Genomic DNA, 26,777 nt, shown 5'->3' on the forward strand with positions numbered 1-26,777 from the left:
GCCCCGTAATCAATACCTTGATCTTTACGCTAAATTTCGAATTTGTTTCCAATTCTTTAAGAATGACCCCTTAATCACAAAGACCGTTAATTAGAATAAATAGCTCTTATGGAAGTACTAAAAAAGCTTTAGCGTGAAGAGCGAGGTAATGACTAGGGGGCAAACCCAACCATATACGTTATAGTTTCTGTTCGAATTAAGTTTTGATGTTGAGAAGTTCTCAGTTGAAAGCTTGTTGTTTTTTTTATTTCTGATCGTTGTTTTAATTAATGCTGGGAAATTTGGCGCCCTCTTCATAGCAATGTCCCTTCCCTCATGAAAACTACCTCCGTGGAAAGATCCTCCCACGTAACCACGCTTGGTATATTATTTGATTTTATTTTTGCTCATTTTTTGTTTGGAGTTCTATTTTTTAATGGAGTTCTTTACTTTTCTTTGAAAAACTTATTTTCTGGAAAAAGTTTTTTTTTAATTAATTTCTGTTCGTTTTATATTGACATAGTCTTTTCAGGAAAAAAGAAAATAATACTTTAAATCTTTTTGTTTTTTTAGTACTTTATAGTTTGGCCTGCAATTTGTATGCTGGAGAAAAATTTTCAGGAATTTTTAGCAACCATACGTCCTTTTAAAAATCTGGACACAAATAGTAGTGCTTAATTTCGTTTCATACCTCCTCTAGTGGACCTGAAATGGAAAACTAGATACCATTCGAAAAAAAATCTGCTTACTTTCTTTGATAGATTGGATACACTTACGCTATTTTGACTTGGTTAAATTTTAAGAGCAGAAGTAGCCCCGAAAGTTTGAACGTAATACCCTGATGCGTTCTTGGGATACTGCTGAGATGCCTTATTGGGAATTAGCATTAACACAGTGCATTTTGATTTAATCTTAAGGCAACATTTAGTTTTTAAACATAAAGGCAAATGGAAGGGTGGATGTGGGAGGGGGATTAGTTTCCCTCCAATCACATTCGACTATTAAAAAGGGCACTAACCCTTTCAATTTCCAATTGAATGAGTCCTTTTTGATGTTTTTACAACATCGCTTTCTATAAAAACCTTCAGTACGAAGGTCCTTCAGTACGAAAAACCTTCAGAAAAACCGTCAGTACAAAGTTACTAACGACAACTCCTTCAGTACGAAGTGCCCTGGTCTAAACAACAACAACAACAAATAATCATACATTATACCCACATCGATCTTTACTATAAAAATTTCAGTCCTTTGAATCACTTTCGACTATTAAAAAGGGCACTAGGCCTTTCGATTTCCAATCCAATGAGCCCTTTTTGAATTTCTACGACAATGCTTTCTATAAACATCTTATATGCCCCCAGGGCATAAATTACAACCCTTACCCTCAGTGCTGTTGGGGTGGTTGTCATCCTCTAAGACATAATTTCCAGAACTTTCAACTACGTGAAACAAAATTGCTATCTTAAAATTTGATTTAATGTGTTTGGGGAAATAGTTTACGTTGGAGGAAGGTTAGCCGCTCTCCAAGCACTTTCGATTATTAAAAATGGCTATAGCACTTTTAATTTCCATTCGAATAACTTCTTTTTGTAGTCTCTACGACAACACTTTTAATAAAAACCTTATATGCCCCCAGGACAAAACTTACAACCCTTGCCCTAAGGGCTGGGGGAAATGGTGGACGTGAGAGGGGGGGGGGGTCAATTACTCTCCACTCACTTTCGACTATTAAAACGGACAATTTCAATTTCCAAACAAATGAACCCTTTTGAAGTTTCTACGACAAAACTTTTAATAGAAAGCGATGTTGTAAAAACATCAAAAAGGGCTCATTCAATTGGAAATTGAAAGGGCTAGTGCCCTTTTAATAGTCGAAAGTGATTGAAGGGCAACTAACCCCTTCTCACGCCTACCATTTCCCCAAACATATCCAATCAAAGTTTAGAGATGTCCATTTTGTTCAACGTAGTTGAAAGTTCTGGAAATTAGATATTTTAGGAAGATAACCCCCTCAAAGCCCTCAGTGCAAAGGTTGTAAATTATGCCCTGAGGGCATATAAGGTTTATATAGAATGTTGTAGTAGAAATTTCAAAAAGGGTTCATTTGTTTGGAAATTGAAATTGTCCGTTTTAATAGTCGAAAGTGAGTGGAGAGTAATTGACCCCCCCCCCCTCTCACGTCCACCATTTCCCCCAGCCCTTAGGGCAGGGGTTGTAAGTTATGCCCTGGGGGCATATATGTTTTTTATTAAAATTTTTGTCGTAGAAACTTCAAAAGGGCTTATTTGATTGGAAATTGAAAGGGCTAGTGCCTTTTTTAATAGTTGAAAGTGATTGGAGAGCAAATAACACCCCTCTCACGCCAACCATTTCCCCAAACAGATTCAATCAAAATTTTAAGATAGCCATTTTGTTTAACGTAGTTGAAAGTTCTCGAAATTATGTCTTAGAGGATGACAACCACCCCAACAACACTTAGGCTAAGGGTTGTAATTTATGCCCTGGGGGCATATAAGATGTTTATAGAAAGCCTTATCGTAGAAACTCAAAAAGGGCTCATTCGATTGGAAATCGAAAGGCCTAGTGCCCTTTTTAATAGTCGAAAGTGATTCAAAGGACTGAAATTTTTATAGTAAAGATCGATGTGGGTATAATGTATGATTATTTGTTGTTGTTGTTGTTTAGACCAGGGCACTTCGTACTGAAGGAGTTGTCGTTAGTAACTTCGTACTGACGGTTTTTCTGAAGGTTTTTCGTACTGAAGGACCTTCGTACTGAAGGTTTTTATAGAAAGCGATGTTGTAAAAACATCAAAAAGGACTCATTCAATTGGAAATTGAAAGGGTTAGTGCCCTTTTTAACAGTCGAAAGTGATTGGAGTGCAACTAATCCCCCTCCCACACCCACCATCCCATTTGCCTTTATGTTTAAAAACTAATTGTTTCCTTAAGATTAAATCAAAATTTACTGCGTTAATGCTAATTCCCAATAAGGCATCTTAGCAGTATCCCAAGAACGCATCAGGGTATTACGTTCAAACTTTCGGGGCTACTTCTGCTCTTAAAATTTAACCAAGTCAAAATAGCGTAAGTGTATCCAATCTATCAAAGAAAGTAAGCAGATTTTTTTTCGAATGGTATCTAGTTTTCCATTTCAGGTCCACTAGAGGAGGTATGAAACGAAATTAAGCACTACTATTTGTGTCCATATTTTTAAAAGGATGTATGATGTTAAAAATTCCTGAAAATTTTTCTCCAGCATACAAATAGAAGGCCAAACTATAAATTACTAAAAAAACGAAAAGATTTAAATTATTATTTTCTTTTTTTCTGAAAAGACTATGTCAATATAAAACAAACAGAAATTAATAAAAAAAAACTTTTTCCATAAAATAAGTTTTTCAAAGAAAAGTAAAGAACTCCATTAAAAAATAGAACTCCAAACAAAAAATGAGCAAAAATAAAATCAAATAATATACCAAGCGTGGTTACGTGGGAGGATCTTTCCACGGAGGTAGTTTTCATGAGGGAAGGGACATTGCTATGAAGAGGGCGCCAAATTTCCCAGCATTAATTAAAACAACGATCAGAAATAAAAAAAACAACAAGCTTTCAACTGAGAACTTCTCAACATCAAAACTTAATTCGAACAGAAACTATAACGTATATGATTGGGATCGCTCCCTAGTCAATACCTCGCTCTTTACGCTAGAGCTTTTTTAGTACTTCCATAAGAACTATTTATTCTAATTAACGGCCTTTGCGATTAAGGGGTCATTCTTAAAGAATTGGAAACGAATTCAAACTTTAGCGTAAAGATCAAGGTATTGATTAGGGGGTGAACCCCCTAATATACGTAATAAAATACACAAATATAGAAGTTAGTTACATAAGTTAATTCGTAAGTTACGTAAATTTATTACTATTAAAAACGCTCGTAAATAAAATTAAACAACTTTCGAGAAAGCCATTTAGACAAAAAAAAGGAAAACTAATATAAAAATTCGTTTTAATTATTCCTTTTCGTTGAGCCAAGATCAAAACCTGCATTAATTCAAAAACGTTCATAAATTAAATAAAAATAAAAAAAAACAATACTAGTCCAATACTTGTTTTTGAAAATTCAAATGAATTTACTGAAAAAATCTGCATTGTCAGTTTAATATAAATATGCTGAAATTTATTCCTTAAAATTTTAATTGATTTTTGATTTTTTAAAGCTAGAAAAGTGAAGATATTTAAAAGATTTTCTTTCAGTAAACTACAACTTATCTTGTGGTTTTAAGAAAGCTTGGGGCTTAGAACCCTACTCAAATTAACTTTTGCTCGTTTTGAGTTTGACTCTTATTTATTTTAGTTTCTGTTTGTTTTGGGTTTCATTTATTTATTGATACTGATTTGTGGAAGTTGTATTCTTGGTCGATTATTTGATTCTATTTTTGTTCATTTTTGTTTAATAGAATTATTTACTTTTTTTAAAAAATTATTTTGTAGAAAAATTTTTTTAAATTAATTTCTGTTAGTTTTATATTGACATGGTTTTTTTTCAGGGAGAAAGACTGAGCCTCTTCTAAAGTTAAACAGCCATCCCTTCCATAAAATCTTTAAATACCCATTGGGTATAGCTTACAACCTTGTCCCTAATTTCTGGGGATTGTTTCAACCCCAAAGGCCCTTATATGATATTTAGACCATTTTGAATAGAATAGCTATCTCGAAATTTCTATTAGATGCATTTCGGGACAATACGACGAGTGTGCGTTTAGGAAGGGGAGGAGGGTAGCTGCCCTCCGATCACTTTGACTCTTAATAGGAACACTAGAGCGTCTGATTACCAATCCAATAATCCTCCTCCGAAGTTTATATGACCATGCTTTCTATAAAAGCCTTATATGTCCCCAGGGCATAAATTACAACCCTTACACTGAGGGCTGGGGGTTTTCTTATCTTCAAAGACATAATTACCAGACCGTTCTGATATGCTGAACAAAATGGATATCTTATAATTTTGATTGGAAGTGTTTGGAGAAATTATGGGCATGGGGGAGGGGCATTTGCCCTTTAATCACTTTCTACTAATAAAAAAGGCACTAGTCTTCTCAATTTCCAATCAAATGAGCCCTTTTTGAAGCTTCTACGACAAAAATTTTCTATAAAACCTTATGTGTAGAGCATAACTTACGACCCTTGTCCTGGGGGCTATGAGGAGAGGATTGTCATCCTCAAAAATATAATTTCCAGACCTTTCAACTACGTTGCCCAAAATGGTCATATCAAAATTTTGATCAGAAATGTTTGGGAAATGATGGGCGTGGGGGGGGGGTTCTCCCTCCGTATACTTTTGACTGATAAAAAGGGCAATAGCCCTTTCAATTTCCAATCGAATGAGCCCTTTTTTAAAATTTTACGACAATACTTTCTATAAAAATATTTTATGCCCCCAGGGCATAACTTACCACCGTAGCCCTGAGGGCTATGGGGGGGGGAGGCTGTCATCCTCAAAGACCTAATTTCCAGAACTTTCAACTACGTTCAACAAAATGGCTATTTCAGAATTTTGATTGGAGGTGTTTGGGGAAATAATGGGAGTGAGAGGGGGGTTAGTTACCCTCCAATCACTTTCGACTATTTGAAAGGGCACTATCCCTCTCAATTTCCAATTGAATGAGCCCCTTTTGAAGTTTCTACGACAACGCTATCTATAAAAACCTTATATGCCCCCAGGGCATAACTTACAACCTTTGCCCTGGGGGCTCTTGGGGGTTTGTCATCCTCAAATACAAAATTTCCAGAACTTTCATCTACGTTGAACAAAATGCCTAGCTCAAAACTTTGATTTGATGTGTTTGGGGAAATGGTTGGCGTGAGAGGGGGTTTAGTCGCCCTTTAATCATTTCAACTATTAAAAAGGGCACTAGCACTTTCAATTTCCAATCGAATGAGCCCTTTTTGAGGTTTCTACGACGAAGCTTTCTATAAGAACCTTATATGCCCCCAAGGCATAACTTACAACCCTTGTCCTGAGGGCTGTGAGGGTTGTCATAGTCAAAGACCTAGTTTCCAGAACTTTCAACTACGTTTAACAAAATGGCTATCACAAAATTTTGGTCGGATGTGTTTGGGGAAAAGGTGGACGTGAGTTGGAGGTTAGTTGCCCTCCAATCACGTTCCAGTATTAAAAAGGGCACTAGCCCTTTGAGTTTCCAATCGAACTAGCCCTTTTTCAAGTTTCTGCGACAATACTTTCAATAGCTCTCAGGGCTCTGGGGGGAGTGTTAACCACAAAGACCTAGTTTCCAGAACTTTCAACAACGTTGAACAAAAATGCTGTTTGAAAATTGAATATCTGAAAGGCTATCTGATGTGAAAATCTGAATATCTGAAAGGCTATCTGATGTGTTTGGGGAACTTGTGGGCGTGAGAGGGGGTTAGTCTCCCTCCAATCACTTTCGACTATTAAAAAGGGCACTAGCCCTCTCAATTTCCAATTGAATGTGCCCCTTTTGTTTTTACGACAACGCTATCTAAAAAAACCTTATATACCCCCCGGGTATCACAAAAAACCTATGCTCTGGGGGATCTGGGGGGTTTGTCATCCTCAAATACATAATTTCCAGAACATAAAGAAAGAAAAACGATCAAAAATGGGGTTTTTATAGGCCAAATGAAGATACTGAAAAAACAAAGCGAATATTTCGTGAGGACAAACGCCTCTCTTCTTCAGCGCGAAACGAAACGATGTATCAATAAAAGCCAACAATTAAAAGAATTAAAACCAACAATTTTGATGTTTTTACAACATCGCTTTCTATAAAAACCTTACATGCCTCCAGGGCATAACTTACAACCCTTGCCCTGAGGGCTGTGGGGTGAAGGGGTTGTCATCCTTAAAGACCTAATTTCCAAAACTTTTAACTACGTTGAACAAAATTCCTATCTACACATTTTGATGGGATGTGTTTGGGGAAAAGGTGGGCGTCAGAGGGGAATAAGTTGCCCTCAAATCACTTTCGACTATTAAAGAGGGCACTAGCCCTTTGAATTTCCAATCGAATGGGCCCTTTTTCAAGTTTCTACACAAACATTTCAATAAAACTTATATTCCCCCAGGGCATAACTTATAATCCTTGCTCTGAAGGCTGTGGGGGGACTGACCTAGTCAAAGGTATAATTTCCTGAAGTTTAAACTACGTGGAACAAAATGGCTATCTCAAAATTATGATTTGATGTGTTTGGGGAAATGGTGGGCGTGGGGAAATGGTTAGTTTCGTTCCAATCACTTTCGACTATTAAAAATGACACTAGCCATTTCAAATTCCAATCGAATGAGCCCTTTTTGAAGTTCCTACGACAAAGCGTTCTATAAATATCTTTAAATGCCCCCAGGCATAACTTACATCCCTTGCCTTGACGGCTGTGGGGCGGGGGGGGGGGTTCTCATCCTCAAAGACCTAGTTTTCCAGAACTTTCAACTACGTTGAACAAAATGGCTATTTTAAAATTTTGATTGGATGTATTTGGGGAAAAGGTGGGCGTGAGAGGGGGGTTAGCTACCCTCCAATCACTTTCGGCAATTAAAAAGCGCACTAGCCCTTTGAATTTCCAAAATGAGCCTTTTTTGAAGTTTCTACGACGACGCTTTCTATGAAAACCTTATATGCCCCCAGGGCATAACTTACAACCCTTGCCCTGAGCGCTGTGGGGGAGTGTCCTCCTCAAGAACATATTTTCTATCTGGAAATCAACCACGCTGAACATAATGGCTATCTCAAAATTTTGATTGGATTTGTTTCGGGAAATGGTGGGCGTGGAAGGGGTGTTAGTTGCCTTCCAATCACTTTCGACTATTAAAAAGGACACAGGATACTCCAATTTCCAATTGAATGGGCCCTTTTCGAAGTTTCTATGACAGATTCTTCGATACGAAGTGCCCTGGTCTAAAGGAAAAAATAATAACTAATACATTGTGCCAACATCGTTCTTATATACCCCCAGGGCATAACTTAAAATCCTTGCACTTAGGGTTGTGGAGGAGTGTTCTCCTCAAAAACATAATTTTTATCCGGAAATCAACTACGCTGAACAACACGGACAATCTCAAAATTTAATTGGAAGTGTTTGGAGAAATGGTGGGCGTGGAAGCGGTGTTAGCTGCTTGCCAATCACTTTCGACTATTAAAAAGGCCACTAGCCGTTCCAATTTCCAATCGAATGAGCCCTTTTCGAAGTTTGTACGACAACTCCTTCGATACGATGTGCCCTGGTAGGGAAAAAAAACCATTGTACTAACATCGTTCATTACTTAGGCAGCGCGATTGCGCTGCCTATGATTGATGGTAAGAAAATATACTGATGGGACTTGGCAGAATTTTTCAAGCGCCAAGTCTTTCAGTACCTAACTCTGTCTAATACCTGTACCTTTGTCACCTCACCTGAATTCTTTATTTCTATAATCTTCAAAATATTCTATCTTCCCAGGTGTAGTTTAGGCACCCATCCAACGTAGTTTGTCAAAAAGGTGAATTGAGAAACAATTCTTAGGCAATCTGGGTTCTAACAAGCATTAGACACCTTCTTACCCCATTAATCTGTCACCAGCTATTCTTTGAGAAGTCGATTGTTTTGTAACAAAAATCAAACTTATCTGACATTTTATAGCTGTTTTTTAAAATAGAAATCTGTAAAATATACAACGGGTAAAAATAGTTTGGTTTCTTCATCATTCAACAACGACGGTCCGCTGTCATTTTTTAAATAATTTTAAATAGTTTTGTATTCCAGTCTTAGCCGGTGGTCTCCTATACGTTTTATCAAGGAAATTTTGCCTCCAAAAGTGTTCTTGGGAACATAATACCTTGGTATCATGCAAGAAAATTTGTAGTAATCGCAGATATAACTGCGTATCGCTACAGCCCCTAACCATTTTTTAGGAATAAATTGAAAAAGACTAAATTATACAATTGGAGTACTTGTTAACTGTTTCGGCACCTGGAGTGATCTTTGGAGTCTCCCTTTTTTCCAACATAGAGTTTTTGTTATTTTCCTATGTTTTCTGCGTTTTGTCGGGGATGGGGGAAGTTGAAACCCCCCTCCCCCTATAAAAAAAAGTTCTGTACATGAGCCTGCCACTAACTGTCACTTAAGCCTTCGCCTTTCAAAACGTTAAATCTTTAAATTTTTTTGGTTCAAAAATGGCAAACACTGATATGATGGCTGGTCAATTGTTTAATTGCAATCTTGAACGAAGCCAGAGAGAGAGGGGGGGTCAAGGGTGGATATCCCACAAAGAACTGAATCTTTGTAAGTATATGTTGGAACTATACGTACTACGCGTAAACATTTACGTACTATCCGTAAATATACGTTGGTATATGTTTTGATAGAAGTTACGTTAAACCCAAGGAATAGCAAAGAAGGGTTTAACATCGTTGCGTCGCTCCAAACATAATCAGCAGCAAAATTACGTTTTGAGTTCTGCATTGATTTGCCTTTATGCATTGATTTGTTTGCAATCTTTACTACCGTAGTGTAACTTTACAGTGATCAAACTAACTGAAACTCTAAGAAACGAAAATTTGATACCCATAGATACATCAAAAGAATCGGTTTATTATGGTGTTTTAATATATTTAAGTTTCGTTAAGTTTAATCTTACCCATTAAAGGTTAGAAGCCTGAGAAATTTTGCCTGATTTTCGAAAAAAGGGGGGGAAATGCCCTGAAAGTAGTAGAGTCTTTATAAAAATCGTACCACCGGATTCAGCGTATCAGAAACCCTACTGCAGAGGTTTCAAGCATATATCTGCAAAATGTGGAATTTTGTATTTTTCGCCAGAAGAAAGATCACGGATGCGTGTTTATTTGCTTTTTTTTTTTGTTTTTTGTTTTTCCCAGGGGTGATCGCATCGACCCAGGGGTCCTATAATCTTGGGAGATGACTCATTCTAGCGGGAATATAAAGTTCAAGTGTCCTTTTTAAGTGACCAAAAAGATTGGAGGGCAACTAGGCCCCCTCCCTTGACCCTTTTTTCCCAAAATCGTCCGATCACAATTTGGAGATGGCCATTTTTTTAGCATAATTGAAAGGCCCTATAACTGTGCCTTTGGATGCAACATGACCCCCCCCCCCTCTTCCCATAGCCCCAGGGGAAAGGTCTTTAAGCTATAAAATTTCCTTATGTTTACGCATTGTATTTGTTATTGGGAGGTATGTATACATTTTCGTATGGGTGGGGGGGGGGGACAAATTTTCCGCTGGGGGTTTTCCATAAGAGAATTTTCCAAAGGTTGAACTTGTCAGGGGAAATAATATACTGGGGGAATTGGCCAGCATTTCTAAACGAAATTCTATTTATATGTCTTGCTTTCTCTTTTACGTCTTAATTTTACGCGTGGAGTTGTTAAGAGTAATAGTCAGGGTAAACTTTCACCGGGATTGAATTGTCTAGAGAATATTTCCATGGGGAAGGGATTTCTCCATGGAGGTGGGGCCAGATTTCCTTGCATTGTCTAAAAAACTATCAGAAATTAAATAAAAAAACAAGCTTTTTCAACCGAAAGTAAAGAGCAAAATTAAAATTTAAAAAGAACAGAAATTATTACGTATAAGAAGGGGATTGCCCTCTCCATAGCACCTCGCTCTTTACGCCAAAGTTTGAATTCTGTCCCAATTCTTTAAGAACGACTCCTGAAACACAAGGGTCGTTGAATTAAAACAATAAGAAGCTTTTTTTTTAAAAACTATTAAACAACTTTAGCGTAAAGAGCGAGGTGTTGAGGAGGGGGCAGTTCCCTTTGTATTCGTAATAATTTCTGTTAGTTTTAAGTTTAAATGTTGCTCCTTACTTTCAGTTGAAGAAACTTGCTTTTTTTTTATTTAATCGTAAACAATGGTGCTTATGCTACCTCATGCATTACTGCATGCTTTAAAATTATTACATGCTTTACTGCATGCCGGTTGAACTATTGTGATTCATGTTTCCCATTATTAGCTGGACTATCGTATTGCAGGATACTACAAACAATAGATTATAAAAATCTTAATGTGTATTTTTTATTGTAAATTTATTGTAAATACCTCTAATATGGATAAAACGAAGAAGAAGAAAGCGTTTATAAAAAGAAGAAGAAAGATTTGCCAAGTAAAAAAAAGAAAAAAAAACTGGTTGTGTCATCATCACTTAGATACGATTCGTTTACGATTACGATAAGATACGATACGTTTACGATAACGATACGTAGATACGATTAGCACCTATTGCAAACTCTTACCGTATATATCATTTCCAAGGTAGATTAAGTGAGACGTACTTTCACACTTCATCACCTCGTTCCATTTCTCCATTTTCAAGAGGCAATCTCCTGGCTGTGAAGAAAAATGTTTTCCAATGTCTATTGTGCAAGATTTGGCTTTCAGTTTCGTTTCTTGGAGCAAAATGCAAAGAAAGTGAATCAAGAACTGAGACAAAATAAATCCGTGTGAAATGGAAGTATAGATAAGCATTTTTATAAGAAGATGTAAATTGTCATAAGAAAAGGCTATTAAATGTATTTATTTCTTTCAGATAATGCACAGCAGATATTGATTTAGTAATAGCTAAAGATCTGCTAAACCATAAAAAACATAAAAGAAATAAAAGGAAAACATGCAAAGAAAATAAAATTAACAGAAACGCAAGCAAATAACAAGCAACCATGGGGGATTCAAAAGGGTAAATGATTTTCCCGACATTCTTTTACGTCAATTAATTTAAAAAACTTTTCCGCAAAACAAGTTTTAAATAATTAAAAAATAAAGAGCTCCATTATGCAAAAAATGAGCAGAAATAAAGTCCAATAAACCTCCAAGATTAAAACTACCATAAATCAATAAATAAATGAAATTCAAAACCAACAGAAATTACATTAAATAACCGAGTCAAACTCAAAACACGCAAAAATTATCATGATTGAGGTTGACAACCACCATGACTTCTCAAGACCAGAACATAATTTGCACTTTAATAAAAAAAAAAAAAAAAAAAGGCCGTGGACTGTCAGTTATACTGATATTTATTCCTTAAAATTTTAATAAATTCTTATTTATTAAAGTAAAATAGTGAAAATATTTAAAATGCATTTGTTTTCAGTAAAGTGCAAATTATGCTCTGGGCTTAAGAAGGCACGGGGGTTGTCAGTCCTACTTATGATAATCTTTGCTCATTTTGAGTTTGACCCGGTTATTTATTGTAATTTTTATTTGTTTTGTTCTGTTCTACGTGCCCCTGTAAAAAGACCCAGCAACTGAAAAGGTGATTTTGACGCCCTATGCGACAGCAATGGTTTTAGAGGATCTGTATAATTTTTTTAAATGAATATTTTGGCTCTATACCCAAGGGCCGTCCTCAACAAAGCACAGAAATAGATAAAACAAGACTGACAATAAAATACGATTGTTAAAACTAACACTAAAAAATTAGAACAGTCTCAAAATTATTACTTCAAGGAAGTTCAACCAGGAATAACAATTCAATCAGGCAATTTCATTCAGTCAGGCAGCGAAACAAGGCAATTCATTCAGGTAAACACAAATCAATAACTTGTTTTTAGCGCTATTCTTGCTTTTTTTAACAGCTAAACTAAAGGTATTTTGGTACTTGTGCATTAGATCTCACCCACCGCTATATACTGTACAAGGAAATACTAGAAGAAACCAGACAAACGGGTATTTCCTAGATAAATGGATCGCAAAGCGTGATATATTATTGCGTTTGCAATATTTAAACTGATGTTTTTTTGGGTTTAGAAGGGGGGGGGGGGCACCTAGGTTAGTTTAGGTTACATATTTAATATCTGCTATGCTTTACCCCCCACTCCCCCCCCCCGCCCTAATGTGCAAATATATAGCCCAAATTTGTTTCTAAACTATTATATTTTCATCCTATTTTATTTACCTTGTACAGTATTTCCTTGTACAGTATATAGCGGTGGGTGAGATATAATGCACAAGAACAAATATTTTCGTTACGCACTCATTGGATTGGGAGGCCTGGATTTACCAACAGGCCCGCTAGGCCTGGGTCTAGGGGTGCACAATGCCAGGGGCGCAATAAATTAACTGTGAATGATTTTTTTTTTAACGCAAACTGGAATGGGGTGGTTTATCACCAAATGACAGGTACCCCCCGCCGCCGCGCTGCCTATTCACAGAATAAGTGGTTTTAAAACAACACAGGAATTCGGGGGCCACTCATAAACTGTCAGATGTCTCCCAAGAATGGTAGCTGAGAGTTCGGTTCTGTCAATATTCTACGGCCACCGGTGCAATATCCATCCATGGGGAAATCAACAGGAGATACATCGATGCTACCAATGCAAAAATGTGATTGTCCTCGTTGTTCAAGTTTGGGGACTTCAAGTTTCTGGTTTGGTGTTTTTGACAAAAAGAATATCATTGGTGTACTTTTTATGTTAATTTTACGTTATTTTCAAGGAGAGTTCGAGCTCTTATTGTAATTGTCAAAATTTATTTAGGGATCCTGAAAGTGGAGCTTGGGTGTGGCCGAACGGGTGCCGTAATATAATGCCTACGTGCTCTCTGAAGGTTTATTGATTTTACAAAAACACTTTAAATAAAAAATTCTCCAAAGAAAATAAAGAGCTACATTAAACCTAAGATGAACAGAAATAAAGTCAAATATTAATTCTCGGGTAAAATGAATATAATCACGGTCAATAAGTAAGTGAACCCCAAAACCAACGGAAATTATTTTTAAAATATAGAAAAAAGGGTTTTCTCTTAAAAATGAAAACCATTAAGATTATTTCATTTTCAGTAAGGCGCAAATGATTTTCTGGCCGTTAGAAGGCATAAAGGCTTTAGCCCTACCATTGTTTGTGGTATTTTCTGTTCGTTTTAAGTCTGTCTTGATTATTTACTGTAATTTCTGTTCCTTTGATTTTGACTTATTTATTGATAGTGCTTATCTTCGTTTTGCCCTATGAGTTACTATTTGACTCTATATTTCTGCTTGTCTTAGGCTTAATGTAGCTCTTTACTTTTCTTTGAAAGCAACCTTCTGCGACATTTTTTTCTTATAAAATTAATTTCTTTTCGTTTTATTAACATAGCTTTTCTTTATTGGTTAATACAAGGAGTATTTGTAAAGTTTTTTCCCGTTTTCTTAGCCGTTGTAGAATGGAAGTAGTTATTGTAGCAGTAGTAGTAGTCGTAGCCAACTTCGCTCTTCACTTGGGCAGCGCTATTGCCTTGCCTATGGATGCCACTTTTGCACAGGATTTGATAAAGCATTTAACCCCTTGACAAGTTTTGTCGTTTGCATTAGCTATTCATTCGCAGAACGAGTAACTATCGAATTACCAACACAAGCAGTGTTTCATCGATTAATTGAAAACATTACGAGCCCTTCTAAAAAACAATCCTAATACAATTTCCACGATTAAACATTAAAGACGCTGTACATCATATTATCTGTCTAGAGGGACGCTTACACGATTCTACATAAATGCTTACTTTGCATTTTACACCTGCCACTTCGGTATCTTCACAATCATGTGTACCCCATCCATCATGGCGACATTCTGTGATATTTTTCTCTGCACCAGAACAATAAAGGTTGTCAATCCAGAACTTGTCTTTAAAAGAAAAAAAAATCATTTCAAGGTATCTCAATGTTATATTGCACATTTACATATGTAAATACCTTGCAAACAGGAGGTACCTAGCTGCATAGTATATGCATGAGCGTTATAGAAGGTTTTATTTGGGACCTCTCTGGTGAATGAATAGTAAGCATATACTACAAATGATTTTTTTTTTTTTTTATATAGATTATAGCTTTTATAGCACTCAATAAAGAGTGTAAAGAGCGAACCAAGGCCCATAGTAACCGAAAATTTAAAAATGCATCTTGTAAAAAAGAGTAGTTAGAAAAAATTGACATTCGGTGCTAATTCAGGCATTGAATCTATTATTTCGGCTCACTGCTATAGCAAAAGCGCATTGTGCAATTTTTTTGGGGAATTTCGAAAAAGAGCTTGAAAACCCTCGAAAATGGTGGCGGATCAAAACGAAAAGTGCACCATTGTAATAAGTAAGTTGAAACGAAAATCATAATCTCCCACTTGAATAGCAAGGAATATAACTTTTTTTTTTAAATGGGTAGCAGTGAAGTGTGTGTGTTTTTTTTGTTTTTTTTTTACCAAGCCTAACAGGCCAGCTTGGCATCCTAGAAATATGTTTAATGGCTAATTTGAAAGCTACTATCCATATCTATATATATTTTTTTTTTTATAAATACAGCTAGATAAAGCCACCAGTAAGTGCTATGTGGAACCAAAATGATCCTTCTTGGTTCTATTTCTGGAACTGGGAGGCTGGAAAGTATAAAAAGTGTACCATTATAGTCTCTTTGGTTCAAAAGCCTTAACTGCAGATTTACAAACCCCTATTCCTAGCCTCCATAGTAAGTGAAAACAAAGCAAAAGATTGAAAAAAAAACCCAATAAAATGATAAATTCCTTCAATCTTTGATTTTGAAATAGCAATTACCTGACCTACAGGTTTGTCTGTAGTAGCTCAACTTAAAGCATCCTCTATACCACAAGATTCCTTGTGGAGGGCTTCAGTCGCCCCATAAATCCAGTGCATGTCCCTGGCTGTCATAATATTTACTTTTCTTTTAAAAAATAGTCGAATGTGTATCTTCAACGCGGGGTGCTGCCATTTCGACTAACCGTCACAAACACTAAACGTCATACATCTAAAAGGAAAATCCGACAGAACCACTAACCGCCATGACATCTAAAAAAATTATAAGTTTACATAATAGTAATAAGTATATAATAGTTTAGAAACAAATTTCGTATTAATTTGCACATCAGGGGGGGGGGGGGGGGTAAAGCATAGCATATATTAAATACGTAACCTAACCTAGGTACCTTTCCCCCTAAACCCCAAAAAACTGCAGTTTTAAAATTTTAGATATTATGACGGTTAGAAGTTCTGACGGATTTTTCTGTCGATGTTATGACGGATTTTGTAGTGCTCCTGACATTAGTGCTCCTAACGGTTAGATGTTATGACGCCTTCCACTTCAACACAACATAGAACAGTTAAGACAATATGTACTTACGTTTTGCCGGTCCAAAGAAGCCGTTATGGGTTGCTGTTATGGCACCAGGAAAGCCAAGCTCTCGACACGCAACATCAGCATCAGTCTTATCGTATTCATCGTCACAAATTGAGCCCCATCGGTTTAGGTGGAAGATTTCAAGGTTACCTAAAGGAAAAATTTTAAGAGGATGAAGGGAAAACAATTGTAAGGAATAGGAAAGTTTCTTGGTATTCTACTAAGTGACAAACTGCACTTATAGTGTACTTCTAATATCTAAATATAGGCTTAATATCGAAAATGCATTAAAATTCACTTCCATTTTAAAGATGTTTACATAAGTACATCAACGTTAGAGGGGTATGCCCAAAGAGTGAGCTTGCCCCTTTCGGCAGAATGAAATGTGTATTAAGCATAATGTTTTTCTTTGTTTTACAAATATTACGCTTTTCTAGAAAACCTCCTTAATCCTTTATTCCTTCTGTTGGAGCCATATGCACTAATTCTCTGATATAAGTTTTGCAAAATTGCGTTGCAAATATATTAATTTTTCAACTTTAAGTTTGACCGAGAAAATATGTCAGCTTAGAACTAATATTCTGGATAAGTTATCATCCAAAGCTGGCTGAATCTTTTTCCATTGATTACATAAAAAAAGCAAGTTTTTTTTAACTGAAAGTAAGAAACGAAATTAAGACTTAAAACGAACAAAAATTATTCCGTATATGAAAGGGGCTGTCCCCTCCTCAATGCCTCGCTCTTTACGCTCTAGCTACTCTTTCTCACAACTCTATTTTTTAAAACAATAAAAAACTTTAGCGTAAAGAGTGAGGCGTTGAGGAGGGGAAAGCCCCTTTCATATTCAGAATAACTTATGTTCATCTTAAGTTTTAATGTCGCTCCTTACTTTCAGTTAAAAAAACTTGTTTTTTTTTATTTAATTTCTGAACGTTTTTGAATTAATGCAGCTTTGATTTTGGCTCACAATACATAAATAATTAGAATGAAATTTGCATATTAATTTTATGGCTTTCTCGAAATTTTGTTCTGACATAACTTACGAATTAACTTACGTAAGGAACTTCTATATTTGTATGTTTTTGTTACGTATATTAGGGAGTTTACCCCTAGTCAATACCCAAAGTTCGCTAAAGTTCGAATTTTGTTCGAATCACAAACCCCTGAATCACAAAGGCCGGTTAATTAGAATAGTTAGCTCTTTTGAAAGTACTAAAAAAACTTTAGCGTAAAGGGCGAGGTATTGACTAGGAGGTGAACCCCCTCATATACGTAATCATTTCTGTTCGTTTTAAGCTTTAATGTTGCTCCTTACTTTCAGTTGAAAAAACTTGTTTTTTTTTTATTTAATTTCTGATCGTTTTCTAAATAATGCTGGGAAATTCGGTGCCCCCTTCATAGAAATGTCCCTTCCCCCAAGGAAACATCCTCCCCCGTAACCCCTCATAAGACCCCCCCCAACCAGAAAAAAATCCCTCTTGAAACGTCTATATACTTACCATTAGCCAATACTATATGTAAGAAATGGGCAAAGTTAATAACATGCAACCCTTCCCCCGAGTACTCTGGGGGATGAAGTCATCCTCAAGGACATATTTTGTAGATTTTCGACTATGCTGAACAAAATGACTATCTAGAAATTTTGATTGGGTGACTTTGAGACAAAAAAGAGCGTGGGAGGGGCCCAAGTTGCCCTCCATATTTTTAGTCACTTAAAAAGAACTTTTAATTTCAGTTCAGATGAGCCCTCTAACAATAATCTAGGACTACTGGATCGATATGATTGCCCCTGGAAAAAAAAAAAAAAAAAAAAAAAAAACAAAAGAAATAAACACGCATCTAGGATCTTTCTTCTGGCAAAAAATACAAAACTCCACATTTTTGCAGATAGGAGCTTGAAACTTCTATGGTAGGGTTCTCTGATACACTAAATCTGATGGTGCGATTTTCATTAAAGTTCTATGACTTTTAGGGGTTGTTTTCCCCTTTTTTCATAAAAAGGCAAGTATTCTCAGGTTTTAACTTTTGATTGGTAGAACTAAACTGAATAAAACTTATATATTTGAAATCAGCATAAAAATCTGATTCTATTGATGTATCTATTGGTATCAAAATTCCGGTTTTTAGGGTTTTGGTTACTATTGAGCCGGGTCGCTCCTTACTTACAGTTCGTTACCACGAACTGCTTGATCAAACAGTTCGTGGTAACGAACGGTTTGCGAAGAGAGTTTTTAGTCAAGTTCTTGATGTTGTATCAGCATAATATATGCTTTCTACCTTTCATTCCTCCAAATGCCCCCCTACCATCAAATATAGAAATAAGCGAGTTCCCTTAAAGAGTTTTTTTGTGGTGAGAATAGTGTTTGTTTTAGGTAGTGTTTGTTTTATCATCAGCCCGAAATTAGAAAGAAGACTAATCAGAAACCTGGATTAAAAAACAATTGGCATGCATCTTCTCTTAGTTGACCTTGACATCGGAATCGGAAGATTTGCACTTCATCTCTGTTCTCGTGCCTGGGAACACGTAATGATTAGTACTTATTGACAGCCAGCCCAAATAACAAATTCTCGTTCATACTTATTAATACTTCCTTCTTTTAATTTGAATTGTACTATAAATATATGTTTGTTGTTTCCAGCTGATGTAGGCATAATTGTATTGCAAAGTAATAAAACTTCTACAAGTTTTACTACCCAAAATCAGGTAACTTAGTATAAATTAAATAAAAAAAACAAGTTTTTTTAACTGAAAGTAAGGAGCGACATTAAAACGAACAGAAATTATTCTGTATATGAAAGGAGCTGTCCCCTCCTCAACGCCTCGCTCTTTACGCTAAAGTTTTTTATTGCTTAGAAAAATAGAGTTGTGAGAAAGTCAAACTTTAGCATAAAGAGCAAGGCGTTAAGGATGGGAGAGCTCCTTTCACATACAGAATAATTCCTGTTCGTTTTAAGTTTTAATATCGCTCCTTACTTTCTGTTAAAAAAACTTGTTTTTTTTATTTAATTTTTGAACGTTTTTGAATAAATGCAGGTTTTGATCTTGGCTCACAGAACATAAACAATTAAAACAAAATTTTCATATTAATTTACTTTTATCTAGTTAAATGGCTTTCTCGAAACTTTTTTTATTTTATTTACGAACGCTTTTATTAGTAATAAATATACATAAATTAAGAATTAACTTAAGTAACGAAATTATATATTAATACATTTTTAATACGAATATTAGGGGGTTCGCCCCCTAGTCAATACCTTGCTTTTTAAGCGAAAGATCGAATTTTGTTCCAATTCTTTAAAAATGACCGCTTCATCACAACTGCCGTTAATTAGAATAAATATCTATTATGAAAGTAATAAAAAATCTCTGTCTTAAAGATCTAGTTATTGACTAGGGGGTGAACCCAATCATATATGTAATATTTTCTGTTCGTTTAAAGTTTTGATGTTGCTGCTGTTGCAGTTGAAAAACTTGTTTTTTTATATTTAATTTCTGATCTTTTTTTAAATAATGCTGGGAAGTCCGGCATCCCTTCATAGCAATGTCCCTTCCCCCATCAAAACTTCCTTCATGGAAAGATCTTCCTACATAACCCCCGACCCCAGGCACGTGCGCAGGAATTTTTCTCGGGGGGGGGGGAAATCCTTCAAACCCATTATTCTGTGAGAAAAATCAGAAAATTATGTGAAAATGAAAAAAATCGTGAGATTTCGGGGGGGGGAGCGGGCCCGGAGGCCCCCCGCCCGGCGTACGTCCCGGCCCGACCCCCCCCCCTCACTACCAGGAAAAATCTCGCCTGAATACGTCTGTACTGTATACTTCCCAATAACCAATACTATATGTTAACATTGGGTAAAGTTCATAACTTTCAGCCCCCCTCCCGGGAACTTCGGAGGAGTAACTCATCCTAAAAGATATACTTATAATGTCTTCGAACATGCTGAACAAAATGGATATCTCAAAATTTTGATCAGGTGACTTTGGGAGAACAATGAGCGTGGGAGGGGGCCAAGTTGCCCTCCATTTTTTTTTGGTCACTTAAAAAGGGCACTAGAACTTTTAACTTCCATTCCAATGAGCCCTCCCACGATATTCTAGGACCACTGGGTCGATACGATCACCCCAGGGGAAAAAAAAAATAAACACGCACCCGTGAATTTTTGTAGATAGGAGCTTAAAACCTCTACAGTAGGGTTCTCTGATACGTGGAATATGATGGTTTGATTTTCATTAAGGTTCTATAACTTTTAGTGGGTCTTTCCCCCTTTTTTCGAAAATCAGCCAAATTTTCTCTGGTTCTCAAATTTTGATGGATTTGATTAAACTTAATGAAACTTATATACTTGAAATCAGCATAAAATCCAGTTCTTTTTATGCATCTATTTATATCAACATCCCCATTTTTGCTGTTTCAATTACCTTTGAGCCGGGTCCTCATAACAAATGCTAATGCTAACATGGGTAAAGTTCATAACTTTCAGGCCTCCTCCTGGGGGCTTCGAGGGATTAAGTCAACCTAAAAGACATAGTTATTAGATTTTTGACTATGCTGAACAAAATAGCTATCTCAAAATTTCGATCGGGTGACTTTGGGGAAAAAATGAGCTTGAGAGGGGGCCTAGCTGCCCTCCATTTTTTTTGGTCACTTAAAAAAGGGCACTAAAACTTTTAATTTCCGTTCGAATCAGCCCTCCCACGATATTCTAGGACCACTGGGTCGATACGATCATCCCTGGAAAAAAAAAAAAGAAAAACAAAAAAACAAACAAACACGCATCCGTGATCTTTCTTCTGGCAAAAAATGCAAAATTCCAAATTTTTGTAGATAGGAGCTTGAAACCTCTACAGTAGGATTATCTGATACGCTGAATTTGATGGTGTGATTTTCATTAAGGTCCTATATTTTTTAGGGGGTCTTTCCCTCTTTTTTCAAAAATCAGCCAAATTTTCTCAGGCGCGTAACTTTTGATAGGTAAAATTACACATGATGAAACTTATGTATTTGAAATCAGAATTAAAATCTTATTCTTTTTATGTATGTATTGGTATCAAAATTCTGTTTTTTAGAGTTTCGGTTACCATTGAGCCGGGTCGCTCCTTACTTACAGTTCGTTACCACGAACTGTTTGATAGTCACCAAAAGTTTAAAAACGCATTTTCAAAAAAAAGAACTGTTTAGGGGAAAAAATAATCATTTGAAGCTAATTCGAAAGTGGTAACTATTGTTTCGGTTAATCTTAATAGTGATTAATTTTCAAATAACAAAGTTGTTCTGATTGAAGTAGAAAGCAAAGTTGAAGCTTAAAACGAGCAAAAACTGTGGCTTCGCAGCTTCTGCAATTGATATATACAGACCTTGTTCAAATAAACTGACTCGTTTATGATATAGGAACAGAATTCTGCAAAACTAGTACTTCATTGAAAACACAAAACTGACGGACCAAAATAGGATAATAATCAGCAAAGTCCTTAAACAGTCTACCAAAAATAAAAGACTAATCTATAAGGGTCCCAACAGTCACTGTTCACGAAATTAATAAATTTTTAGCATACAAATTTTATGCTCTGAAAAAAAAATCAAGCACACTCAATTTTCAGTAAAGCGCTAGTGTTTCCGAATTCTACATTCATGGAAAAACTAGCTTACCCGTCGCTTGTTACTGCTATCTCAAAAGAAAGGAAATTCAAGGAAAAATCACCTCATGGATAATTTTACCCCTGAAGCATTCCCTCAATTCTATTCATTGGTGAATCGAATTCATAAATTGAAAAAATATATACACCGAAAAAGGCGATTATGAACCGAGTCAATAAATACGAACGTCGATTTTCTTTCCAAAAACTTGGTTTTCACAATAAAATTAATGCCAGACTCAAAAAGTTGTCCTTTACCCTGAATTTATGTAAATTGCGATAATGAATCAATTTTGATTAACTGTGGAAAGAGTCAGAAAAAGACATGCGAATTAAATTCATTCTAATATGGAAAACCCCCTCCCCTGGGATTTTCCCCGACAAATCCCCCACCCCCGTGGAAAATCTTCTCCACATGTTAAATAACGATAGTACTTTTAAATTTGAAAAGTATAGTTGAATACCAAATTCAGAGAGTTTGCTGAAAAAGTTATTTTAGATTTTCGGTAATGTGTTAGATGGCAAAATTAAGTAGCCCGTTAATGGATATCCAAAAAATACGAATAATATTCCTAAAATAATTGCCAATTATTTGTGTTGGGGGATCTCTAATTTCAACAGCGCGAAAAATGTTAAGATAGCCTTGGGGGAAAATTTTTAAACATAAAACCCTCACAAAAGTGTATTCAACAACTTCTCAAAGTACCAACGTGACTGGTTGAACAGTGCAGTAACACATAAAGGACAGACAGTAAGACACGCAGATAAACAACACGCAGATAAACATACATTCAATTTTAAAGCAATTTGTGGTAGTGAACAGTGAGTAAGGAATGACTCGGCGCAATAGTAACCGAAATTCTACAAAACAGCAACAATACAAAGATCAAAGTAAATATAATTCGTTTTCAGTGAAGCACCAATGACGTAGTAGGTTTTAGACTTGTAAAGTTAGGGGAAGGGGGCAGTATCCAAACTGTTGTTTGTAATGAAACTATATTTGTCTAAAACAGTCTTCGAAAGAACTAATAAATTAAACAAAATATTTGATAAAATATATTAATTGTTGAAAGCTCATAAGTTCAAAATTCAATTTTACTGTATTTTTTTTTATTTTAAATGTTGTAATAAGTACAAAAGAAAATATTTATAATATAATCTGTTTTCAGTAAAGTGCCAATGCCGGTGGAGGTCTTAGACTTTTACAGTAAAAGAAGTAAGGAAACCTCAAAAAATTGTCTTAATTGTTTTTTGCTAGTTCGAAGCTAGATTTGCATTTTCACTTTAATTTTCACTCGTTTTAAGATTTATTTACTTAAGTAACCATTGTTTGTTTGCTGGCTATGATTGTTATTTAATTTATGTTCGTTTTGGGTTTCATTTATGCCTCATTAGCAAAATGTTTTTGTTCGTTTTAAGAATGATTCGCATATTCAAATTAAGCTTTACTCGTTTTGAGATTAATTTATTCATTTATATTAGTACCTGTTGTATGTCTTTTTGCTATAATTTTTTATTTAATTTTTGTTCGTTTTATGTTACGTTTATACTTTAATAGTAATTTCTGTTTGTTTTGAGCTGAAATTATTGAGGCTTTCTATTTTTTCCGATCTGCATTTCAGTATCTAGATTGCTTTTACTTTAAAAACTTCTTTTTTGGAAAGTTTTTTTTTTCAAAGTAATTTCTCCTCGTCTTTTATTGCCAAAATTCCTAGTCTTTCAAAATTCCCCGGTTCAAAATATTTTTTTATTCCAAAATAAATTGAAGGTTTATGTTAGAACTGATTAAATAGACAGAATATTGGATTTATAATGATATTAATTGCTGAAAGCCCATCAGCTCAAGAATTATTTACCCAGGCCATATTTAAAGCTTTGATGCCTCTAGGCTTTTGCCGCTCCGTTTTTGCAAGATTTTCGGAGAAATTCCGAAATCTTCGGTGACAGTGAAAGCCGCAGGGCCTAATGGGCTAATTGGTAAATTATGGTTTGCTTTCACTGCAATTTTCATTTTATTTTCAATGTTGTAATAAGAACAAAAGAAAATATTTCTAATATAATTTCTTTTAGTAAAGCGCCAAATACGCAGTAGGCTTTATACTTTTGCAGTTAGAGAAACGAGTAGTAACCATACTCTTGTTTTTAGTGAAGACACAATTCAGTAGAAGTACATAGCCCATACTCCATGAACACGACCGGGGTCTAACAACCAATTCTTAATCCAATTCTCACTTCTGTTTGAATCCTGTTCTCCCAATTAGTATAATAAAAAAAAGGTAAACTAATTTTGCATAGCTTTGTAGCCAATTAAGTAAGAGAACTTTTACACTTCGGGAAACGGACAGTAACCGTATTCTTATTTATAGTGAAGACACCATTCATTAGAACTATATAACCTCAATTCTTTTGGAAAGAATTGGGGAAAAACAATTTCGGAAAGTTTTTTTAAATAATTTTTGTTCGTTTTTTATTACAACAAGTTTTTTAGAAAAATCCTTTTTTCAAATTAAGATTTTTTTTCAACATCAGAATTTCATCAAGGTAACACAACTAGTATTTAAGAACCAATATCAAGCCATCAAAGTAAAGAAAGGATAAATTCAAACAAGGCCTAAGAGTAAACAAAGTATCAAAGTAGAAATAAGCAACTTGCACAACTTACAGTCCTTGCACTGTAAATCGAAGTTACCACGTAAATCACCCAATCCAAGTATCAAAGTAACAATAATTAAGTTCTGTAACTCAGAGCCATTTCCCCGGGGCTTGGGAGGTGGGGGGTCAAACCCGGAAGCATAGTTATTTGGCCTTTGAACTATTTTGTAAAAAATGGCTATATCCAAATTTTGACCGAATGCCCTTTGGGAAAGTGGGGCGTGGGGTAGTTGGCCATGGATCACTTTTGACTTTTCAAAAAGACCTAGAAGTTTCAATTTTCGATCGAACGAACCCCTCCAAAGTTAATACGACCACCCCTTCCATAAAACCTTATATTCTTATAATAGACAACACTTACATAAGATAAAATCTTTGCCCCGGGGGTTAGGTAGGATTTTGCAACCCCTAGGCTATAGTAATTTGAATTTTGGACTATTTTGAATAAAATGGCTATTTCATAATTTTGATAAGATGCATTTGGCGAAAAAAGGCACAAGAGGAGGGGGGGGGGGGCTTGTTAATTTTTTATCACCTGCGATTCTTAAGAGTTTACAACTTACATAAGTTACAATTCGTGTCCCGGGTGCTATGGAGGGTTTCTCAGCCCCTAATTTATAGTAATTTGAGTTTTGGACTATTTTGAACAAAATGGTACCTCAAAATTTCTATCGGAGATATTTGGGGAAAAAGGTGTGTTGGGGGAGGGGTAGATCCCCTCCGATCACTTTTGATGACTCTTAAGAAGGTAACTAGAAATTTGAATTTCCAATCAAGCGAGCCATCTCTGAAGTTTATACAACCCTTACATATAACCTTATATGCCCTCAGGACATAGCTTACAACACTTGCCCTTGGGCTCCGGGGGGGTTTGTCGACCCGGAGTTTTTTTTTATTTATTCTTTAAACTATTTTGAACAAAATACCTATCTCAAAATTTTGATTGGATGCATTTGGGGAAAAGTGACTTGGGGGAGCTAATTGCCCTCCAATCACTTTTGACTCTTGAAAAGGGCACTAAAAATTATGACTTACAATAGAATAAGCCCCCTCCGAAGTTTATACGATCATCCCTTCTATAAAAACATTATATGCCCCCAGGACACATTTTACAACAATTGCCCCAGATTCTGGGGGGGGGCTGTTTTATCCATGAGGTTTTTGTTATTTTATGTTTGGTCTGTTTTGAACAAAACGATTATATACAAAATTTCTATTGGACGCATCTTGGGGAAAAGAAAGTTGGGAGGGAAGGGGGCTAATCACCATCGGATCACTTTTGAATCATAAAAGGTGAATTAGAACTTTCAATTTCTAATCATCTTAGTCCTCTCCAAAATTTATGTGACCACTTCTTCCATAAAAACTTATATACTCCCGTGGTATAAGTTACAACCCTTCCTCTGACTCTGGGGGCGGGGGGGGGGGTATGTTGACAATGACGTTCTTGTTATATTATCATTGACTATTTCAAACAAACTGGGTATCTCAAAATTTTCATTTGATACATTTGGGGAAAAGAGGGTGTTTATGTCAGGGAGGACGGATTGATACCCTCCGTTAGCTTTTGACTCATAAAGAGGAAACAAGAACTTCCAATTTCCAATCCAATGAGCCACCTTCGAAGTTTATACGACCACCCCTTACATAAGATTCTTATATGCCTCGGGGGCATAACTTAAAACATTTGCCCCCACGCTCTGGGGAGTTGTGTCAACCCCGGAATTTATGTTATCTGATGTCTGAACTATTTCAAAAAATGGCAATCTAAAAATTTGTATCGGATGGATTTGGGAAAAAAGGGCTAGGGGGGGGGGGGTTGGATCCCTTTTGACTCTAAAAAAGGGAATTATAACTTCCAATTTCTGAGTGAGTCACCTTCGAAGTTTATGAAACCAGCCCTTACATAAAAAACCTATACGCCTCCAGGGCATAACTTAAAAAACTTGCCCCCGTGGTCTGCGGGGTTGTACCGACTCCGGAGTTTTTGTTATCAGATGTTTGAACTATTTTTAAAAAAATAGTCACCTAAAATTTTGTACAAACCACATATGCCCCCACAGCATAACTTACAACGCCTGTCCCTGGGCCCTGGGTGGGTTGCGTAGATACCTGAGCTTTTCTTATTTGACCTTTGAACTATTTTCAACAAAATGGCTATCTAAAAATTTGTATCAGATGGGTTTTGGGAAAAAAAAGCGGGGAGGGGCTAGTTGCCCTCGGATCTCTTTTGACTCTTTAAAAGTGAACTAGAACTTTCAGTATTCAATCAAATGAGCCCACTCTGAAGCTTATACGAGCATCAGTTTCATAAGAACCATATATGCCCCATAGACATAACTTACAAAGCCCGCGCCTAGGCCCTGGGGGGTTATAATCGACG

At 35.9% G+C, this 26,777-nt stretch overlaps 1 protein-coding gene across 1 annotated transcript in view; it reads right to left on the reverse strand.

Moving 5' to 3' along the window:
• The window catches only part of Loxl2 (Lysyl oxidase-like 2), a 175,964-nt gene that overhangs the window by 137,418 nt on the left and 11,769 nt on the right, over positions 1–26,777 (reverse strand). The window contains exons 2-3 of the mRNA XM_089087513.1: positions 16,111–16,257; positions 14,490–14,611 (exon numbers count right to left, since the gene is read on the reverse strand). Coding sequence (XP_088943639.1) covers positions 14,490–14,611; positions 16,111–16,257 — 269 coding nt within the window. The remainder of the gene's footprint in view (positions 1–14,489; positions 14,612–16,110; positions 16,258–26,777) is intronic.

This window comes from Artemia sp. Qi Xiang Cuo, chromosome 4, assembly GCF_049724085.1.
Source record: "Artemia sp. Qi Xiang Cuo chromosome 4, ASM4972408v1, whole genome shotgun sequence".
NCBI classification, from domain to species: Eukaryota; Metazoa; Arthropoda; class Branchiopoda; order Anostraca; family Artemiidae; genus Artemia; species Artemia sp. Qi Xiang Cuo.